This window comes from Leptonychotes weddellii, chromosome 6 (genome assembly GCF_054177405.1).
Source record: "Leptonychotes weddellii isolate Sample4059 chromosome 6, ASM5417740v2, whole genome shotgun sequence".
NCBI lineage: Eukaryota > Metazoa > Chordata > Mammalia > Carnivora > Phocidae > Leptonychotes > Leptonychotes weddellii.
The window spans coordinates 135,466,800-135,488,549 of NC_138374.1; the positions used below are offsets into that span (position 1 = coordinate 135,466,800).

At 42.1% G+C, this 21,750-nt stretch overlaps 2 protein-coding genes across 2 annotated transcripts; both read left to right on the forward strand.

The window, feature by feature from the left end:
* Nucleotides 1–489: 489 nt before the first annotated feature.
* OR10X1 (olfactory receptor family 10 subfamily X member 1) lies at nt 490–1,644 on the forward strand. The gene has a single exon (XM_006740867.3). It carries the CDS (start codon nt 490–492, stop codon nt 1,474–1,476), a length of 987 nt encoding a protein of 328 aa, XP_006740930.2. The 3' UTR covers nt 1,477–1,644.
* Nucleotides 1,645–15,743: 14,099 nt separating this feature from the next.
* Nucleotides 15,744–16,903, forward strand: OR6P1 (olfactory receptor family 6 subfamily P member 1). Its single transcript, XM_006751486.2, has one exon. The coding sequence runs from the start codon at nt 15,859–15,861 to the stop codon at nt 16,810–16,812; it is 954 nt and encodes a 317-aa protein (XP_006751549.2). The 5' UTR covers nt 15,744–15,858; the 3' UTR covers nt 16,813–16,903.
* The last annotated feature ends 4,847 nt before the right edge of the window (nt 16,904–21,750 follow it).

Below are 21,750 nucleotides of genomic sequence, written 5' to 3' on the forward strand. Positions count from 1 at the left end.
AGAGACGATGGACTCTGAAAAACAGGCTGGGGGTTCTAGAGGGGAGGGGGTTGGGAGGATGGGTTGGCCTGGTGGTGGGTATTGAGGAGGGCACGTTCTGCATGGAGCACTGGGTGTTATGCACAAACAATGAATCATGGAACACTTCATCTAGAACTAATGATGTAATGTATGGGGATTAACATAAGAATAAAAAAAATAAATAAAGACTTTAAAAGTCTCAAAAAAAAAACTAATGATGTAATGTATGGTGATTAACATAACAATAAAAATTTAAAAAAATAATTAAAAAATAAGCCAGAAGGCATCTCTGTCACCCAATAAGTGATCAGGAATTGGTCACTGAATAAAGGTGTAACAAGTGAGTTAAAAATTAGGAAAACACATAGCCTATATACACATGGTGTTTTGCTAAATTAAATGAAAAATCAGTCAGTAATTATAATTCTGATCATCTGTCTTATTCACAACATAATTTTTCAAAGAATAATGGAGAATGGAGTATTTATTTGTTGTTTCTTTCAGATTTCAGACATGCAAACAATGAAGGTCAACCAGACAATCCTGAAAGAATTCATTCTTGTTGGTTTTTCCGTGTACCCACATGGGCAGATATTCCTCTTCATGGTCTTCCTTTGCCTCTATCTTCTCACCCTCACAGGTAACCTGGCCATCATGGGTCTAACTTGGGTGGACAGATCTCTCCACACCCCTATGTACCTCTTCCTTGGTGCCCTCTCTTTCTCCGAGACCTGCTACACACTGACCATCATCCCCAAGATGCTGGCAGATCTGCTGACTGAGAACAGAAGCATCTCAGTCACGGGGTGTGGCTTGCAGATGTGTTTCTTCTTGGGACTCGGTGGCACCAATTGCATCGTCCTCACCTTGATGGGATATGATCGCTTTCTGGCCATCTGCAACCCTCTCAGGTATCCACTGCTTATGACCAATGTGGTGTGTGGACAACTTGTGGCCTCTGCTTGGGCTGGAGGCTTCCTTATCTCTCTAATAGAGACTGCGCTGATATTCAGGGCCTCCTTCTGCAGCCCCAAACTTGTCCAACACTTTTTCTGCCACATGCAGGCAGTGGTGAGGCTCTCCTGTCTAGACAGCGACCTCACAGAATCCATTGTGACGATGATCTCAGTGTCAGGCTTGATGGGCACCTTCCTGCTCATCGTCATCACTTACGTGTTCATTCTTTCCACTGTCTTCAGGATCCCGTCAGCCGAGGGCAAGCAAAAGGCTTTACGTACCTGCGTCTCGCATCTCACAGTGGTTGTTGTCCACTTTGGGTTTGCAGCTATTGTCTATCTGAAGCCAGAAGCCTCGGGAGGAGATGACACACTCATGGCTGTCCCTTACACGGTCATTACCCCTTTCCTCAGTCCCCTTATTTTCAGCCTCAGGAATAAGGACATGAAGAATGCTTTAAGAAAGGTGCTTGGAAAGAGGAATTCCTTGAATAAATAACTCTTGGATTATTGCTGCATGACTGACTGCCCAACGTCAGTAGGCATTTACCCTGTGACATCAGGAGAAGCCTGTGCCCTTTGCCTTTTTCCAGATTGTCATGTAGGAATCCAGAGAATGAGTCTGGGAACTGAAGCATCACAAACACTTACTTAGCTTGTTAAGAAAGTGTTCAACGACTCATACTTCTGCTTGCTGCTCCTGGCTTCTGCTGGTCAGCCTCTGGGCGTCCTGCATCACGGATGGAAGGGCAAAAGCAAGAAGCTGTAGAAGGAGAAAATAACCATTGTGACCACAACACTAAGAGATGCTTAAAAATATCTAAAGATACAATGGCTGAGGAATTTTTCTTGGCAACGTTGTGAGGCGTTGAGCCGTACCTCCCAGGAGATAAACCATTTCTAGTAGGTGATACACTATGTAGAAATCATCAACTGTCTATTTGTGCACATCTGGATTGATATCTCTATTTGTTAAGTCCCATGCCATACTGATGACTGAAGGGTTTTTTTTTTTTTTTTTTAACATTTTATTTATTTAATGAGAGAGAGAGAGCATGAATGGGGGCAGGGGCAGAGAGAGAGGGAGAAAGATTCTCAAGTGGACTCCGAGCTGAGAACAGAGCCTGACTCGGAGCTTGATCTCATGACCCTGAGATCACGACCTGAGCCAAAATCAAGAGTCAGATGCTTAACTGGCTGAGCTACCCAGGCGCCCCTGATTACTGAAGGTTTTTAAAAACATTGTTCATGACTGTGTCCTTCCAGTGACAGACGCTCCCTTCTGAATATACAGGATATCTTGGAGCATCGATCCATCAAGGGGGCAGGGCATGTCTTACGACTGGCAGAGTCCATGGATGAGGGCTGGAAATAACTCCATTTTCTTTAGGGTGACGATATTCAAAAGCAATTGTTAACACACACACACACACACACACACACACACACACATCATGCCATTGAAGGGTTTGACAGTGGCAGGTGTTTTGGAATCATTTCGGCAGACATATAATGTGTAATGAAGGAAACCAGATGAACACAGCATCAGATCTTGATATTACCCAGAAGACTTAGAATGAGAAGCATTGTGGAGGTTATTTCACACAAGAGTAGCAAGTGATCTTATGGAATATTCAAACACACAAGCCTTGGGAATTTTCAGAATTCTTTGCTCAGTTCTGCTGTTAACCAAATCTGTGCCTTCTCATGATGGACATAACCTTTGTATTAGGGTTTGATGTACATCGAACATATAAAAAGTGTAGGGGCAATGTCTGAACTGCATTACTTACCAGGATATTATAAAGATAAATGAGATAACAGATGGAAAATATTACGAACACACACTGATTATGGTTACCTCTTGCCACGACTCTATTTTCTTCCCTGGGACCATTCTTGTGGCATGTGTGCAGGCAGAAGACGCATCCCCTTCAATCGGGGCCACTTCCCCAATGACAAGTGTTCCTCGACTTTTGTTCCACCCCTGAGAATGGGGTGGAACAAAGGGAAGCCATAAAATCTTGGAAATAGATGCTAACAATTTACCCACTCATGGTGGGTGTACGAAATATGATGAAGCCTAGACTCAAGTTCCTGAACTTGAATTTGGACCAATTAACTTGCATATACCTGATATGGTGACTGGGGCAGACACTGCTAGTTGCCCATTCATTGTCGAGATAGAAATAAGTAACTAAATGGGAACTGGAAAATACCTATATGTTTAAAAATCAAGAAACACACTTCTAAATGCATCATGAATCAAATAAAAAATCTTATGAATACTAGAAAAAAGATTTGAATTGGACAAGATGGAAATACTACAAGTCAAAGCTTATGGGATATAGCTTTTCAGTATTCAGATGGAAATATAGGGCCTTCAAAATGCATATTAAAAAAGTTCACACACTGAAGATTAATAACCTGAGCATTCATCTCAGGAATTTGGGAAATGAATAATTAAATGAACACAAAAATATTATAAAGAAAAAATGAATGGATAAGAGCAGAAATTAATTAAATAAGTATACAGTACAGTGACTCAAAAAGTCAAAAGTTGGAATATTGAAAATATCAATGAATCATATTATTCTCTGGTGAGATTGATGAAGAAATAAAGACAGGACATATACATAAACAATGATGGGAATGAAAATTGGGGCATTTCTCAGGTCACACCCACATAAAAGATAAGAGAATGTTGTGAATGACTTCATGAACATAAATTTGAGAACTTATGGAAAGTGGGAAAATTCCTATAGGACATATATTAAAGCTTACATAGGGAAAACAGCTATTTAATTCTCAAGAAATTGAATTTTAATATATTCCACATTAAAAACCAACCAACCAACCAACCTCTGGGTTGGTTCACTAGCTTTACTAGTAGATTCTGCCAAAATTTTGAGGTGGAGGTTATGCCAAACTTGCCCTAAACCTCCCACGGGACAGAAAAGAGTAAACTCCCCAACTCATCTTTTGGGCCAGTACAATGTAGAAACTACACCTTGAATTCTCACTCAGGAGCATAGACACAGACTCTAAGTAAAACTCAAGTTGGATTTAGTCCAGAAATGCAAGATTGGCACATTTGAAATCAATCAATATAATTTACCATGTTATCAAAATAAAGGATATTAATTATGTAATTATTTTAATTGATGAAGAAAAATTTTTTGACAAAATTTAATATCCATTCAGGGAATCAATAAAACATGTTAGCATACTAGGAACTAAAAGAAAGTTCCTTAAGCTCATGAAGCTATTGAACTTCTTCTGTATCTGAGTCCAAGTTGACACGAAACGTTACACTGGTTTCAGGCGTCCAGCATCGTGGACACCTGACAATCAGCTTCTCACTTGGTGGTGAAACAGGTAAATGAGTCTGTGCTAAATGGCTTCTCCCATCATGTCTTTGCCATCTTATTCCAGACAGTGAAGTGAGAAAGGAGCAAAAGGCAGAAGGAATATAAAGCAAGAAAACTGGTCAGTTATCATGAATTATAAAATTTCATATGCTAGAAAAATCCAAAAATAATCTGCAGATCAGTCAGTCATTAGAATTACCTGCAATATAGGCCTGGGAACAAGGCACGTAAATGCATCGACTGCATCCCCAACATTAGCAACAATTGGAATCTGATTTACAAAAATATATCACATTTTGAAGCTTTGAAAATATCAAAGCCCTAGGAATAAATTTAACAAAAGACATGCAAGGTCTCTGCATAGAAAACTGTGAAGCGTTATTAAAATAACTTTAAATGACCTACGTAAATGATGAGATAGGTTTTGTCATGGATTAGAAGACTCAGTGTGGTACGGATCTCCATTCTCCCCATGCTAATCTATGTTTCAAAGAAATCCCAGGGAAAATCCTAATAGTGTCCTTTTTTGTGTATGAAAACTATAAGGGGATTTAAAATTTAAATGGATTTACAAATAGCCAGGACATTCTTGAAGAAGAACTTAACATGATTTGTTTTACCAAATATCAAGACTCATGCAGCTACTGTGTGGAATTGGCCCAAGCGACAAACAGATCAGCAGAGGACAGGAGAGCTCCCAAAGACCCATGCACACACAGGCATTGACTTTATGATAAATATGGCTTTGCAGAGTGGTTAGAAAACAACAGATCTCTCAAAAACTCATGCTAGGAAAATTGCATATCCATATAGGCATATCCATATGGAGGAAACCTGTCTCCATAAATAACAACAGCAACAAAATCAATTTGTGGATATCAAAACCTGAACTTGAGAGACAAAACAATAAAACTTGTAAATATATTAAAATTATTGCTGATATAAAAAAATTACCTTCATAATATCCTTAGGACATGAAAAGATTGTTTAAAGTGGACATTAAAATCTTAACTAAAAATGAGAAGATCGATTAAATTGAAATCGAGAAATTTTGTTCATTAAAAAAGCGTTATTCAGCAAGTGGATAGGCAAGCCACATAAAACTGAAAAGAAATTTAAGGAAAAGATTAATGTAAAATTTGGGATAGTGATTACTTTGGAGGGAGGGGTGCACAGAGGGACTCCCAGCCGGCAAAGTTCTTGTCCTTGATCTCAGCAGTGATTATAAAGGTGTTGGGGTAATAAAAATTTCACTAAGCTCTATATTTGTTTGGATGATTTTCTGAATCTGTGTTTTATTTTAAAATATAAAGACTAAGTGAGGAATTCCACAGAATGAGAGAAAATATATATAACACATACAATTGGCAAAAGGTTCTTACGCAGTATATATATAATCCCTACCAAAAACTAAAATAAATAAATAAATTAAATAAAATAAAATAATAGAACAATCCTATCAATAGCAAAAATGTTCAAGAGCTGTGAAGAGATCCTTCCTAAAAGAAAATATTCAAATGTCCAACAAATATGTATAAAGGTGCTTCATCTCATCGGTAAGCATGGTCATGGACTTGGGCAGTGAGTACTGGAAGAGCCGGGGTATGGAGCGTGGCCGCAGAAGTCGTGTGTGTTCCCGAGAGAGTGTTTATGGGCTCAGTCCCTGCAGAGAACAGTCTGGTATTAACACTCACTTACTTTGGAGATATCTAAGGTCCAGGTATCTACTTCTTTACTCTTAGGTAGCAAAGAAACAATGTCTGCAATAGACTAAAGCTGGAAATTACTCAAATATTCCCCAATAGTAGAATAGACAAATAAACTGTAGTATGTCCCTACAGAGTATTAGCCGGCAGTGATAAAGTTATAGCAATAAAAATGGTAAATGCAGCTACAAACTTCCACCCATGGGAAGTATGCATACTCCTTTTCCCCCTTTAGGCTGTATCTTTCTTAGACAATCTAAAAGACAGGTTACAACCCAAAGCCTTTGTCTCTGGCCTAATTTCTCATTAGATTTTGCTAAATTTTGTACTATGAAAGTTTCTTGATACAGAGCATTAAGATATTCTGTCTTGTCAATAAGAAATATAATAATAAAATGATATAATAAATCAATGAAGAAATAAAATAAGAGATCAGTGTGATGTGGGAAACAGAGGCAAAATTAAAATTAAACTTCCTTACTACTTGCAGCCCAATGACGAGTCCTTGAAACAGGAGAGTGACATTTCTGTAGGAGCTCAGCTGCCTCGATGTTAATACTTTGCTAAGGGTAAAAGGCAATCTTAGCTTAACATTATTCCGACCTTCTAGGATCCTAGAAGTCTTCTTTAACATACAGAGATTCCTTTGGAAGCTTTATCTCTAAACCCCCAAGATACATGTTGGCAATCATTCCCCAAGGACATGGCCCACCGATATACATCTGAAGGGTCTAATGACTCAGGTTTTATTAGACAGTAATAAGTGACGTTTTCCCAACAATAGCTAGCCCACTCAAGGTCCTGGAAACCTTGTTTCCAAAATTCCTTAGACTTAACACTCTCCCTAATCCGCTCCCAACTTGAAAGTATATAATGGGCCATGAACCCAGTGCTATTCTTTCTGCCCATGGGTCCTGTCCCCATGCTTTAATAAAACCCCCTTTTGCACCAAAGACGTCTCAAGAATTCCTTATTGGCTGTTGGCTTTGAATCCTAACATCTTTCAGACGTCAAGTGGCTTCTGTTCTCAACCGAAATGTGCAAAATGTTTCTTCCATTTCTTTTAAGAATTTACTCCGTCCAAGACACTGCCCTGGCTATGGCGAAAACAAAAACACAAAGGAAAGTTTTTTTTTCTTCTTCCAAGAAACTCACATTCTCCTTGTGGAAAGGCCAGACAATGGATATAACACAGACTAGAGTTTTCACGGAGATCTGTGGGAGCGCCCAGGACACAGACCACACAAGAGGACTAGATGGTTTCAGCCGTATCAAGGGCCATTGTCCCCCGACAACACAGCTCTGCCTCAGTGTCTCAGCCTCATTGAAGAAGCCCAGGAAAGTCAGCCAGGAGGAGCTGTGGGGGTCCCAACAAACCTCAGATACTGACCTCAGGAGCTGCCCCTGCAAAGGAGCCTGCATTTGTTTTTATTATGAGCAACATATGCTCCAGGGCAGGTTAAAAACCATAGAGCAACAATTTGGCTAAAAGCTGGGTGTGGCCAGGAAAAGACAAAGGAAGAAAACTAGGTATCCTGGGCCCAGCTGCAGAAGCCTTATTCTGAGGATGGCAGAGCCCACCCACCCACGTGAGGTTTGTGCAACCTTGTGCAGCCAACCTGCCCAGCGCACCTGCCAGTCACAACTGCTTGTCACCGTACTGTTGTATGACAGAGAAATAAAATTCTATTACTTAAGCCGCTTTAATTGGGGGGTTTTGGTCATTGAAATTGCAGCTACCCTGTATTGTTCAAATAATTAAATGTTATATTTATAAAATTCCTAACAATGTGTCCACTATATAGTAAGTGCTCACCACATGGCAACTGTGTATTTTTTTCCTGATCCATTGGAAGAAGCGAAAGAGCAGCTCATTCTGTTTCACTTCACTTTCTCTTGATGTGAACACCCTCCCCTTCCTGAAACTATCTGATCTGCACTCTTGTGATTCCTTTCTTGGCTAATTTTTGGTCTTTTTCCTTCTTTGGTCTGCCAAAGACCACTCCTCAAGCGTGTCTATTCATCTTCCTCTCTCTCTAGATTCTGTTCCTCTAGTTACATCTATCATGTCTATTTCTGTCATACTCGTGATTACTTTTTATTACTTCCAGGTTTATAATCTGAAGACAGGCCTAAGATCCAGGCCAACATTTCAAATATTGCTGCATTTCTTTGGGCTTCATATGTCAAGAGTGAATTCATCACTGATTTCTCCTGTTGTTCCTCCTGTGTTTTAGTTCTGAGAGTTCTCACTCCTCACCACTCAGGCTGAAAACCTGCAGAGATAACTGTAATTCTCCCAATCCTTATGGCATCATCTAATCAAAAAATTTGCAAAGTACTATTGTTTGTAGCCCTATTGTTTTGCAGAGAGGAGTGAGAAATTACTTCTAGTGCACTCTGCTCCCTTCCCAATATTGCATCCTAAACAGGAGGTCATTTTGATGTGGTTTGGTGGGTTGGGGTCCAGAGCCGAGGGCCAAGAGAGAATTCTTGAGACATCTTTGGCGCAAAATGGTGACTTCATTAAAGCATGGGGACAGGACCCTTGGGCAGAAAGAGCTGCTGCACCAGGGTTGGAGGAAAGGCAGATTATATACTTGTGAGTTGGGGGAAGTGAAGACAAAGGGGGGTTGCCACAAGGACTTTCATACACTAAAGAAGAGTCACAGGACCCTGGAGGCCTTGCTATTGTCAAGCTAAGGTGGTTTTTCCCTCTAGCAAAGCATTAAGGACAGCACGACAGCTGGGAGCTTCCCTGAGGAAGGTTATACTCTGCCTGTCTCAAGTATTTGTCAATGGGCTGCAGGTTATAAGGATGTTTTATTGTATCTACATTTCCTTCTGCCTTTGTTTCCCACATCAATTCGACCTCTGCTTGAACACTTCCAGTGACGGGGAGATCAGCACATACCGGAGGAGGTAATCTGCCTCATTTGCTCCAGTAGACAGAGAAGTGCAGAAACTGCCTGGGCATGAAATGCAGGCAGGTACCCAGAGGTGTGGGACAAGAAAAAACCCTCATTGTGAGAAGCAGATTCAGATTTGAGCCAGGAATCTGGCACCTGAAATGACTTCCCTGCCCAGCCTCAGTCCCTGGGCCCCCCTGGGCCCCCTCCTAGCCCAGTGCTATTCACGAACGGACATGAAAAGGGGAGAGAAGGGAAAGACACTTCCCCCATTCGATCCTGTCAATGTATGAACAGGAGATGAAGCATCTCTTCCTCACTGGTGAACAGACAAATAATACTGATGCAAGGTGGTCCGAGGTTGACAGATATTTTCTCAAAAAAATGTAATGATCTAAAACACCAGTCAATTAATTTATCTGGAACTCTCTTACTTTATTGTTCTAATTCCTCAATCTTAAGGACGCCAGATGGACTTTAACTCGAATTGTCATTAAGTCTGTCTTAGGACAGGCAGTGAAGTCAACAGCTTTATTCTGCTTCCCTCCAGGGCTATGTCCCTCCAGATTTCGCTCTTTCGTTGTAGAATGGCCTCTGAGTGCCTTGGACCCAGTCTTGTTGGGGAGAGGTAGGTCACCATGACAATGTGTCCTAAGGGACTATGTCCCCGATGATGAGGTGACAAGAGCTGGCTACCGCTGTCCCTGTCTGCTTCAGGGCTCATCTGCCAAGCGTCTGTCCTGCCATACCGCAGATGATTCAGAGACCAACATGAAAAGGCAGCTTTACTGACGAGCTGGGGCTGACTGCACCTGTCCAGAAGCAACAGGTAACCAGCCTACTGACAAACATCCAAAGATAGGGCACGTGAATGAATGCAGAGGTCAGGCAAGCAAAGAACTAGGCAAACCTCTGTGAGAAACTTTTGCCTCACTCAGGTTTGATGCATGAGAGCCTCATTCATTCCCTATGGCTTCCAGATCCCTCATAATCCTGAAAATCTCTTGAATTTCTCCAGATGCTCGATTGGCTTAAAATCTGAACAAGCTTAGTCATGCAAACATCTCATACTGAGAACCCTGCTATTTTACTAATATTCAGATGTGTACAGTTATGGAGTTGATGCCTGAGCGGTACATTAAAATGTCCACAGGTATAAGGGGTGTTTCTCAGCTCCGTAAGCGAAGTGCTGGAGATCTGTGAACTTGTTGGAGAGGACAGGATTGTGTATGGAAAGGGGAGATCCTGAGAGCAGAGGTTGATGGTAGGACAGGTGGGGACCTAGCTTGGCATGTTTGGAGAGTAGCACCCTCCTTGCCGTATGCAGGACCAAAGCCGTATCTACCAAGTTCAGTCCATAGCTTCATAGCCCAAATTCAAATGAGGTGTTAAAAAACTGTTGATTGAATTTGTCTGCTGAACACAGATGAGCCAACAACAAACCTCTGTTTTTACCTGAGTCCATCTGGCTGCACCAATGGACAGCTGCTTACGCCCGAGAGCACGTATGGGGTGGTGACAAAGTTTGCTGTCGTATCTCCATGGCCAGATTTTCCGGGTATATCCAGCTCCACAACTTCCTGATTGTGTGGTCTTGAAGAAAAAAATCACTCTTATCTCTGTATCATCTTTAAAAAGGGACAAAGGTGCTTGGACTCATGGGGCTGTTGGGGGGATTAAGCTAGCATGTGAAAAGCTCTCAGTACCTCGCACATCGTGTCAGTTTTGTCATGTCTTCTCAATGTGCCACGCGGACACAGGCTAGGACAGTAATTACGTTTCCAGACAGAACTCAACTTTTGAGTCACCAAATTGTTTACTGAGTTACGATTATTCAATTTGTGATAATCAAATGAAGAATTCATTTCTTCATTCTCTGAACACGGGAGATGGTTGTGTGCAGAGCCCTGCCCTATGTGTCTCCGGACGAAGGTTTGTGTGGCTTCCTGTGGGGGCCACCGGGGGCCGGCAAGTGCCGGTCAGGCTCCACATCCATGGCGTGGAGGAGGTGGTATGTTTGGAGAGGCGCAGCCAGGAGTCCAGGCAGGTGTGTTGCTATAAATGGCAAGCAGGGTGACCCCAGTGATGTCTGCCCGGTTTCAAGCCCACAGACCTCTGGAATCACCAATGCATTTGAAAATAGTAAGTATGTTTCACACTGTGGGCAAATCATCCTCACACAGATCATGTCTTTGTCACAGCATAATAAAGTAAGGATGGCAGACGTCAGTATCCCTGTTCGATAGATAAGAAAACAGGTTCAGCCTTCTCCCTCTGAAATAGAGACGGGGCATCAATTTCCCAAGCTCCTAGATTATTACATTATTGATCTACTAGCTCATTCAACAGAGGTTTATTTTTTACCTACTATATGCAAAGCACTGCACTTAATGAGGCTAGAGAAACCAGTGAAGTTTCTGCTCTTGAGGAGGGAAAATGCACGTCAATGCGTAATTACCCCAATCTGTTAGTAGATCTGTTAATAGAGTCCTAGTCTCAAGAGCAGATGTAAGGGACTCCTGGGCAAAGTCTTCACAAAAGAACTGATGTTCATGATGTCTACTCATGTGCAGAAGACCAGAGGTAGAGCACAGAGGTGTCTTAAAGAGTTCTGGCTCACCTGGAGGGGTGGCAGGTGATAGATGGGGGAGGGGACCTGGAAGGGAGCAGGGGAGCTCTGGCAAAATGAATCCGACAGCCTCTCACAGTCCTGAGTATGCATAAGGAGCTGCTCTTGGTTCTACAGGGAAAGGCAATGGCATAATCCTAGAGATCTTCCTCGTTAATTGTTCTCTGGAACCTAAGCTGTCAAACCAGAAGGATGTTTTTAAAGAGTTTATCACTGTGAATGTTGAAATTCAGGCTCACCTGTCCCGAGCTGCCTTCAGGGTAGAATGCTGCCTTGACCTCCAAAAAGTATCTCCCTTGCAGCAGAGGAAGGCTGTTGTTCCAAGACCGACAAGGGGGACAAGACGTGGCCCAGAAGTTAAACAAGGAAAAACAAGGAACAAACAACACAAAGGATCAGTGCACACAGCGCATGGGTAACTCAGAGCTCCCTGAGGCATCTGAGTGCCCGAGTCAGAAGCACTCTGTCTAGGAGGGGCCTCCTCGGAAAGGGGGGGGTGGGTCTGGAGTCAGGAGCAGAAAGCAGGGAGAGATGGGGTCATAGGGGCGAGGGGCCAGAGTTGCTCCGGCTGGAGGGGGAAAGTCCTTGGCAACAGCAGGCCAGTCTGAGCAGCAAACAGAATTTTGTTTTCAACGACTTAGCTGGAAACCGAGGACGATGGTGATGGAACGTGATATTGAGGAGTGGGCAGGAGCTAGGGTCTTGGGCACCTCTGGGTGCAAGGGACCCGTTTTGCAGGCTTGTGATGGAACAAGCAGACAACTTAAGGCACAGGGGGCTACAGAGCAAGACTGGCCTCAAACACACTTGAAACCAGACCGTGTATTTTCCAGGCTGCTTCCCACTCTCTACCTCCTTTCTAACGGCTTCTTCCCCCCTTCCCCCCGACCACCCTCAGGACTTTCAAACAAATCTCATGCAGCGCTGCAGCTGGAAAGAACTCTAGCTTGTATTCAGTAATTGTATGTTACAAAATATGTATCCAAATGAAGTAAATGATTCAAGATTATACAAATCAAGGCTGAAACTCAGCCCACCAATGTTTTAGTTGTCTGCCCTGTTCTAGACACTGCTCTGTATACCGAGAATAGAGGGTGAGGGCAGGTCCCTTCTCAGACTTTGTGTCATCATTTCTCAGTCTCTGGCACCATCAAATGCCCTTAACTTGGCTTTGGGCATTTCCAGCCATCCTTTTAGAGTTGTTCCCATCCTCTATTATATTTCACCCCAGGGCGTGCTGTGCTTCCTTCATATCCTGTCCCCCCGCTTGCTGCCTGGTCCCCCTCTCCAAACTTGCTCTCAGAAAAGTATCTGATGCATTAAGTCAGTTTTCCAAACCCGGGTTTATGCACAGTGGAGGGTGCAAAAAGGCTTTCCAAGATCCAGGTATGAATCATTCCAAGGGAATTATCACCTGGTCTTCAAATGTCTTATCGGCTCTTTTTAGAATTGGTCTGCTAGAGAAAGTATTTCTTCTCCTTTCCCTCTTTGCCTTTCAAGACCTGTTCTCCCTCGGTACAAAGGAAGGCGTAACCAACCCACCGTGTGGAAGTGGGGCAGCGGAAGGTTAGTGTGGGGGAGGGAAAGGACAGTTCGGGGCAGCACGTCCTTTCGCAAGTCCGCCGTTTCCAGTCTATTTCTTTCAACACAACTGAATGGCAGCTGATTGAGTTGTCAGCTAATAGATCAATAGAAACCATTTTGCTGATCGATGACTGTGTAATGTCTGGCACATAACTAATAGAAAGTTCAAATAATTTAGTGTTATTACTATAACAAAATGACCTCCATCCTCCGAGCTGTGGTGTATCAATGCCATTTATTCCCGTGAATTACTTCTGCAGTGTTTATATCTCCAAAATGAAAAATAAGAATGGAATGGATTCTGAAACTGCTCTCATTCTGATGATAAGTGGTTTTCACGGATACACACAAGAATTGAGAAAAAGTGCAGTCCACGTTATTATAAAATGATATGCCAATAAAAAATAGCATAATTTAAAATTTATCATATATTTTTATTGTTTTGGTGAAATGTATGCTGATTACAGAATAAAATCTAATAGAAAATCTTTTCAAAACATTTATAGCCTCCAGAGTACAAGAAACAAAAAAACCATGCAGATAGATATAAAGAAATCGGTAAAAGGCTTGTAATTATAAAAATACATTACAATACTTTGAATTATGAGTTCAGTGAGAAAAATAGTATAAAATTTCCATTTTTTAAAGACACATGCACTCACGTAATTTGTTGAAACAAGTTTCCACAGGTATTATAGAACCAATATTTAGATTTCACCGAACATAGAAAGGAGTGATATGATAATTTAATTTAAAATGTCAATACTCACATGCAGTGGACATTAGAGTCCATGCAACAATTTAAATGCATGACAAAAAAAAATTGATGTCAAGTTTACAATTTGCAAGCTGATATGTTGTTATTTTGTTTTGTCTTTTGTGGTTGGGAATGGGGTTTTAGTTGTTGCTGTTGTTTTCGTTTTATTTTTTTTTTTACTTGAGTATAGTTGACACACAGTGAGTGTTACGTTGCTTCCAGGTACACAGCATCCTGACTGAGCTTCTCTGTACGTCTGTGCTCCCCACACATGCAGCTGCCCTCCGTCTCCAGGCAGCCCTATCACGATGATATATTTTTTATGTTGCTTAAAGATAAAAATGTTAAGTCCCACCAAAAGTGAGAAAGCGTGATGATATGTAGCCCGCGATCCAATCTCAAGTCAGATTTCCGTGTTTGTCAGGTGCCCTCCGCTGACAATATGGAGAGGAGACTGCCAGGTTCAGAAGGGAGGTCGGGAGGCATACGATGGTCTCTTCCAATCTGATGCCTCAACGGCTGTAAGAGTTTTCTGTTCCCGTTGTAACAAGTTCCACACACGTGGGGGCTCAAAACAACGGAGATTTATTCTTTCTCTCCGTTCTGGAGGTCAGCAGTGTGAAATCAGCATGCAAGGTACGGCCAGGCTGTATTCCCTCTGGAGGCTCCAGGGCAGAATCCACTCCTTGCCCTTGGCCGCTGCTGGCATTCTTCGGACTGCAGTCCCACGGCTTCCAGTCCTCAGGGCCAGCGTCTTCAACTCTCTCCCTGCTCCACCTCCGCAGTGCCTTCTCTACAGTGCTTGTGTCTACTTGACGTTTCTCTCCGCCTCTCTCTTATAAGGACCCTTGAAATTGTATTTAAGGTCCACCTGAATAATCCAGGGTAGACTACCATCTCAATAGCCTTAAAGTAATCACACTGCGAAGACTTTGTCAGAGGATGTAATATTTACAGGTTCTGGAGATTGGGTGTGGGCACACTTGGGGGTCCATGTTTCAACCTACTATACCAGTCCTGGAATGAGACAACCTAATTCTAGCACAGAAAATGCACTAAAAAGTAGTTGTAAAATGAATGGAAAAATAATTCTTTTTTTGGAGCAGAACTCTTTTAGATCACTCTCTCTCTCTCTCTCAAAATAATAAATATAAATAAATAAATAAATATTTTAAAAAATGGGGCACCTCGGTTGCTCAGTTGTTTGAGCATCTGACTCTTGATTTCAGCTCAGGTCATGATCTCAGGGTTGTGAGATCGAGCCCCATGTGTAGGCTGCTCAGGATTCTCTCTCTCTCTCCCTCTGCCCCACTCCCCAACTTGCACTCTCTCTAAATAATAATAACAATATTTTTTAAAAAAAGAACTTTTAGCTCATCTGTACTGAATTATTTCACTAGCTGTGAGTGGATATTTCCCAAACCAACCCTCCTTCCTCCCATGCTGCCTAGCCTACAGCTCAGTGATGTCCTTGAGCTTCTACTTCCTCTTTCCCTGGAGAAAGAATCCCTCAGGCTCCAGCTTGCTATCTCTCCTTCTTTTCTTCATTCACTCAACAAATACTGAGTCCAGATGCTATGGGGCTTACATTTTTGCAGGAAGTGAAGGAAGAGCATGTCATGGATAAGAAAACAAGAATTGAAATATTAAGACCTGTTCGGCAAGCATTTATCAAATGCAGTTAAGATCGCTAAATTATCGAGTACAATCCTCAAGTTTGAGAACTTTTCCCTTGAGGTGGGAGATGAAACAGCAAAGTGAGGGAGATAAGTGATGTTCCACTGATCGATAGCGTACTATTGAGCTATTGAGCATCTTCAGAAGGTTGTAATCTGGGGTTGGGGGGAGGTGAGCAGTTTGGTCCTCCTGTCTCTCAACATCTTGTTCTTCCTGTTATTTTTCAGGGAGGCAGGTGGACAGAGACGATGGGAAATTTGAGTGGAGGCCACATAGCAGAGTTTGTTTTGGTGGGCTTCCCTACCTCTCCACCCCTCCAGTTACTCCTCTTTGTCCTCTTCCTCACAATCTACCTGTTGACACTGTTGGAGAACACACTCTTCATTTCCACAATCTGGCTCACTCCAAGCCTTCACCGCCCGATGTACTTTTTCCTTGCCCACCTCTCCTTCTTGGAGCTGTGGTACATCAATGTCACAGTTCCCTGTCTTTTGGGGGCATTTCTTACCCAGGACTGTAGGGTTTCCTATGTAGGTTGTATGACCCAACTCTACTTCTTCATTGCCCTGGCCTGCACTGAATGTGTCCTGCTCGCGGTCATGGCCTATGATCGCTACCTGGCCATCTGTGAGCCCCTCCGTTATCCTAGTCTCATGCCTTCCAGCCTGGCCACTTGCCTTGCTGCTTCCTCTTGGGGTAGTGGTTTCTTCAGCTCCATGATGAAGCTTCTTTTCATTTCCCGACTGTCCTACTGTGGACCCAACATCATCAACCACTTTTTCTGTGATATCTCTCCCCTACTCAACCTCACCTGCTCTGACAAGGAGCAAGCAGAACTAGTAGACTTCCTCTTGGCTCTGGTGATGATCCTGCTCCCTCTGTTGGCTGTGGTTTCATCATATACCGCTATCATTGCCGCCATCGTGAGGATTCCTACTGCCCAGGGACGTCGCAAAGCCTTCTCCACCTGCGCCTGTCACCTGGCCGTGGTTGTCATCTACTATTCCTCCACCCTCTTCATCTACGCGCGGCCCCGCGCCATGTACACCTTCAACCACAACAAGGTCATTTCTGTGCTCTATACGGTCATCGTACCATTCCTCAATCCAGCCATCTACTGCCTGAGGAACAGGGAGGTGAAGGATGCTCTCAGAAAGTTGGTCCTGGGCAGATGCCACTCTTCTAGGAATGTTCCAGATTGATGTACAGAGGAACCTAGCAGGCAGGAAGGAACGGGGTCTTAATAGTGCCGCCTCAAGGAATCATAAAATAGGCTCAAAGGGAACATAAGTATCAATTAGTATGCAGTTTTGCTAAATAGCATCTGGGAATCTCCTGAAACAAACAAAAGTTTATGAATCATTGATCTTGTACAGGGTTTCCAAACTAAGGTTGAGTTAGCTGCATACGAATCTCCCGGGGGTTTGTTAAGATGCAAATTCCCAGAAAAAAAAAATCTGTAGAGGGTCTGATAGAGTATGTCTAGGTTGCAACTCTGCCGTGCACAATTTCCAACTTCCTAGCAACACTTGTTTCATAGCCAGTTTGAAATTCCCTACTTTGGATCAACCCTCTTATTTTATAAGTGAGAAAACATAAGAAAGGGGCCTTACTGGTGGATATGTCAAAGTGATATAGGCTTTACTGCAGCAGTTTCAAAGATCCAAATTCTCAAGTCCCACTTCCATGAGAAATCACAAAAGTACGATTATTATGCCCCAAGAACTGAAACTCATGTCACCTAATCAATACTCTGTACCTCTACACGTCCTATACCCACTGCAAGTCAAAGAGGAGGAAAACGTAATGCTGATATTCAGCCATGCGTGCCCCAGTGTGAACATGGCTAAATATTCATCTGCATCTCCCTTCCTTGACTCTCAGTGGGATTGACCTAATGAGTGTTGATTCCGTAGTACGTAAAATGCAGTAGAAAACGTGTATATAGGTTGGTCTCGGAATCTTCTCCAGCACGATGGGCAGCTTCTGCTTTAATTAGCTGGTACCTGGGTTATACCAGCTGCTAAATATTTTAAGTTTTGCTCCTGAGGCAAATGAGCACAAGAACAGAAAATGTCTTAATAAGAGACAGAAAGAAGGAATGAGAGGTAGGATGCAGATATCTATCTCTCAAGTGAGTGAGATGCCTCAGATTCAAAGCCTGAATTATAGACATTCTTTCAGGTTCCTTTGATTTTTGGAAACCTGTTTGAATTGCTTAGGGTGATTTTGCACACCCTGACTCAGGGTTTTGTTCCGCACATTTGAACCATATTTAATCTTTCTTTAGTTGTGGATATGTAGAAGAATAAAAAAAGTGGTATTGAACAAATACTCATAAACTTAAATTGTCGTAACTGATGTATTCGCTCATTCTGAAGGCTTTGGGGAAAAGAGATGATTGTTTATTAAAGAAAACTACTTGATCAAGAATCATTTTAGGTTTTCCAGGATCTAAAATGAAGTAACAACAACAGCAACAAAGAAATCGGACACTTTTAAAAGAGTAAGTTGCTTTATTTTCATGAAATTTAAATGTCCTTTTAAGGAAACATCTCTGAGATTGGCTCCATGTACCTTCCCCTCATTATGTTCTCTTTTCCTTTCATAGAGTTATGGAAGGCATGATGTTTTATGCAAGAGTTCTGCTCCTAAAACCAAGAAATTTCACTTTGATCTTAGTTTTACCTCTAAGTCCCTCTTACAATGAAAATATTATCAGCTACCTCATATGCTTGCTGCAAATATCAAATAAATAATGTACATGGGAGTGAAGTGTTAACATCTTTTCTCTTTGTAGATAAATTTCACCTTGGATTAATTTACTTTTCTTCCCCTAGCTTTATTGAAATACAGCTGACAAATAAAATTATAAGGTATTGAAAGTGTATAATGTGACGACTTGATATTCATATACACTGTGAAAGAATTCACCTTCCGTTAACTTTCTAGCTCGGGACTCTTGGAAGCCTGATAATGTTGCTAAGCAACATTGCTTATTGTACAAATGAGCCCTGATGAGTAAAAATCCTCTGCACTGGGAGAATAATGAAAGTATTATAAGTAACTGGGGGTAAGTCACAGCTTCAGGCTGCCTTTGTAACTTGGCATGCCTTTTGCTGGGAGCCCTGGAAACCGTGGACCCCACAGCACAGTTAGAAGAGACAATATCTCTTTTGGGACTTGAGAGTTCCAAGTCAAGGCGGACGGTGTGCCCCTGTGTGTGAATCTCATGGCCTCACCCCTGCCCTCTGACTTTGAATCCCAGAGACGAGCCCCTGTCTGCTTTCAGCACTCCTTCCCCAGGAGAGAAGTTCCTGATGCCGCTTGGCGGCATGCTGTGTCTCTGTCCTGTATTTCTCTGAGTGAAGCTGATGCCAAGAGTGGTCTTTGGTAGAGTGTGAGCTTGGTTACTTGGGGAAGCCTCAGATCTTCTGGCATATAATAGCTAACTCACAGTAACGCTTCAATAAATGCTAAGGCCCGTCTTTATCATCATTTTGTCATAAATCATATGATTATGTGCTTCTAACAGATGTGCCTGTTCTACTAGCCACGCCTCAAACTCACTCTTATTCAAACAGATTGGAGGACTGAGCAGGTACTCGGGAACATACGTGGAAAGCTAAGCGCGGAGCACCCTTAATTCTGTGGAAAGGGTGATAACTTCACTAGAAAACTCAGCATTTCCAATGATCTGATCTAAAAATATGGCAGCACGTCATTGGGTTGACTCAGTGAGGTTCACACTCCTTTTTTTTTTTTTTTAAAGATTTTTTTCTTATTTATTCATGAGAGATAGAGAGAGAGGCAGAGGGAGAAGCAGGCTCCCAAGGAGCAGGGAGCCCGATGTGGGACTCGATCCCAGGACCCTGGGATCATGACCTGAGCCGAAGGCAGACGCTTAACCATCTGAGCCACCCAGGTGCCCCCACACTCCTTTTAAAGATGATCAGGATGTATGAGAACTCTTTATTAGAACATCAACATAGAACACTAATCTCTTCCTAGCCATTTCGGTCTTGGATCTTGTGCTTGATACCAACCTTCTCGGAAGTAGGAGCTAGAGAAGGTCAGCTGGCCTTTTTGTATGGTTCTCATCGTGTCATGGTCTTGCCCAGCGACAGGTGTAAGCCCTTCTCATTTGCTTTCCGTCACTGGTGTAGATGGCTCGTTTTCCTTTGCTGTGACAACCCAATTTTTTCCCAAGCTGAAAACATGCCCAACCCAGGCAATGCGTCTGCATCTCTTTGCCATGTGTTTGATTTACCAGCTTTTCTTGTATCTAAGAGTGGTCCTATATTTTTGTCCAATAAATGGAAGGTGAATTCAGCTGGAGAGGCTTTCCTTTTCAGAGAAAGTTGTAGCTGGCATGGGTGCTTCCTCTTTCCTGCTGTTGAACTTGGGTTTGATGCCCGGAGCTCCATCAGCAGTCCACAAGGTAACAAACATGAGGAAGAAGAGTCAGCACACTGAAGCTGTAGCTGCAGAAATAATGAAAATCGTGGGTCTTTGATCGCATGGTGGAGAAGCGGAACCAACACCAGCTAATACCTGTATCCAAGGGTTTGGTTTTTTAAAGATTTGTTTATTTGAGAGAGAGAGAGAGAGCGTGGTGAGTGGGGGGAGGGGCATAGGGAGAGATTGAGAATCCTCAAGCATCCTCCCTCCCCGCTGAGCACGGAGCCTGACAGGGGGCTTGATCCCAGGACCCTGAGATCATGCCCTGAGATGAAACCAAGAGTCGGCTGCTTAACTGACTGAGCCATCCAGGGACTCCCCAAGTTTTTTTTATTAAATGATAAAAACTATTTTCCATTTGTTGGAGTCACTGTAATTTGTGTTTTCTTTTATTTTCAACCTTATATGCCTGATGTAATATACTTATCTGCTTTTTGCCTTGCATTCTTTTAGAAATTTTTTGAAGATTTAATTATTTATTTGTCAGAGAGAGAGAGAATGGCAGGCAGAGGGAGAAGCAGGCTCCCCACTGAGCAGGGAGCCTGATGTGGGACTCAATCCCAGGACTCTGGGATCATGACATGAGCCAAAGGTGGACGCTTAATCAACTGAGCCACCCAGGAGTCCCTAGAATTTCTCAAATGATTTTTACTTTTAGGGTTTTTTTTAATTTTTCAAATGAAATATATTTTTCTAAGTTGCCAGATTAAGATCATGACGACTCCCCCCTACACCTCGTGTTTTGTCATTCGATAAAGTGTGAGATTTACTGTCTCTTTAAAGTTATAATTCACAGGCTAGCCAGAGAGAGGTGGGTCATTTCCTAGACACCATACCTACCATTCCAATAGCTACTACAAGTCAGTTTTATATTCTTTATTTTGCCACACTTTATTTTATTTTGTTTTATTTCTTTTTCTTTAGGTTATGAACATGTACTTTTTTTACCAGAGAGAGATAACAGAAAGGGAACAAGGGAGGGGCATGTGTCATGATTCTTTAAATAAACTTAATTTATTTTAAAACAGGGGCACTATTCATCACAATTAACTAAGAATGTTCTTGCATTTAAAAAGAAAACATAAATTATGTGATTTTTATTCATAAAACAGTGCATAGAAAGCACAAAATGTGGTTATCTGCCTCAAAATTTTTATAATGAGAGGAATTAGAAAATACACAATTTTCAGAAGTGATTATAAAATACAAGGAAAAATGTGAGTTTCCCCAGGAAACTTCAACTTTTACATTTTAAAATTACTCTATTTCTCCTTACCAAAGCTAAATGCCCAATGATCCTAAATATGGTTCCAGAGTCACACATATTACAATATATAAGCTCTGAGCTTTTTCTCACTTAACTCAAAGCTATAGTCTCTGCCTACTTTTTCAATATTATCCTTTAATTAACTCGGTTTTTTTTCTTCTGTGACAGGAAACAATAAAGAGTGAGCTTAGAATTCCTTTTTTTGCTTTAAGTACTCAGAGTTTTAACTACAGCTTTTTTCTTTGTACCAAGGAATAATTGTAAACAGTTATAACAAGAAAAGATGGTATTTTGTTTTGTTAAGTTCTGGGTTAATGTTAGCATTGCCTTTTCAAGATGAGGAACGTGGTACTTGGAGAGACTTGAGAATCTGTTTGCCTCACAGCTCTAAGAGAGAGCAATGAAAACATGT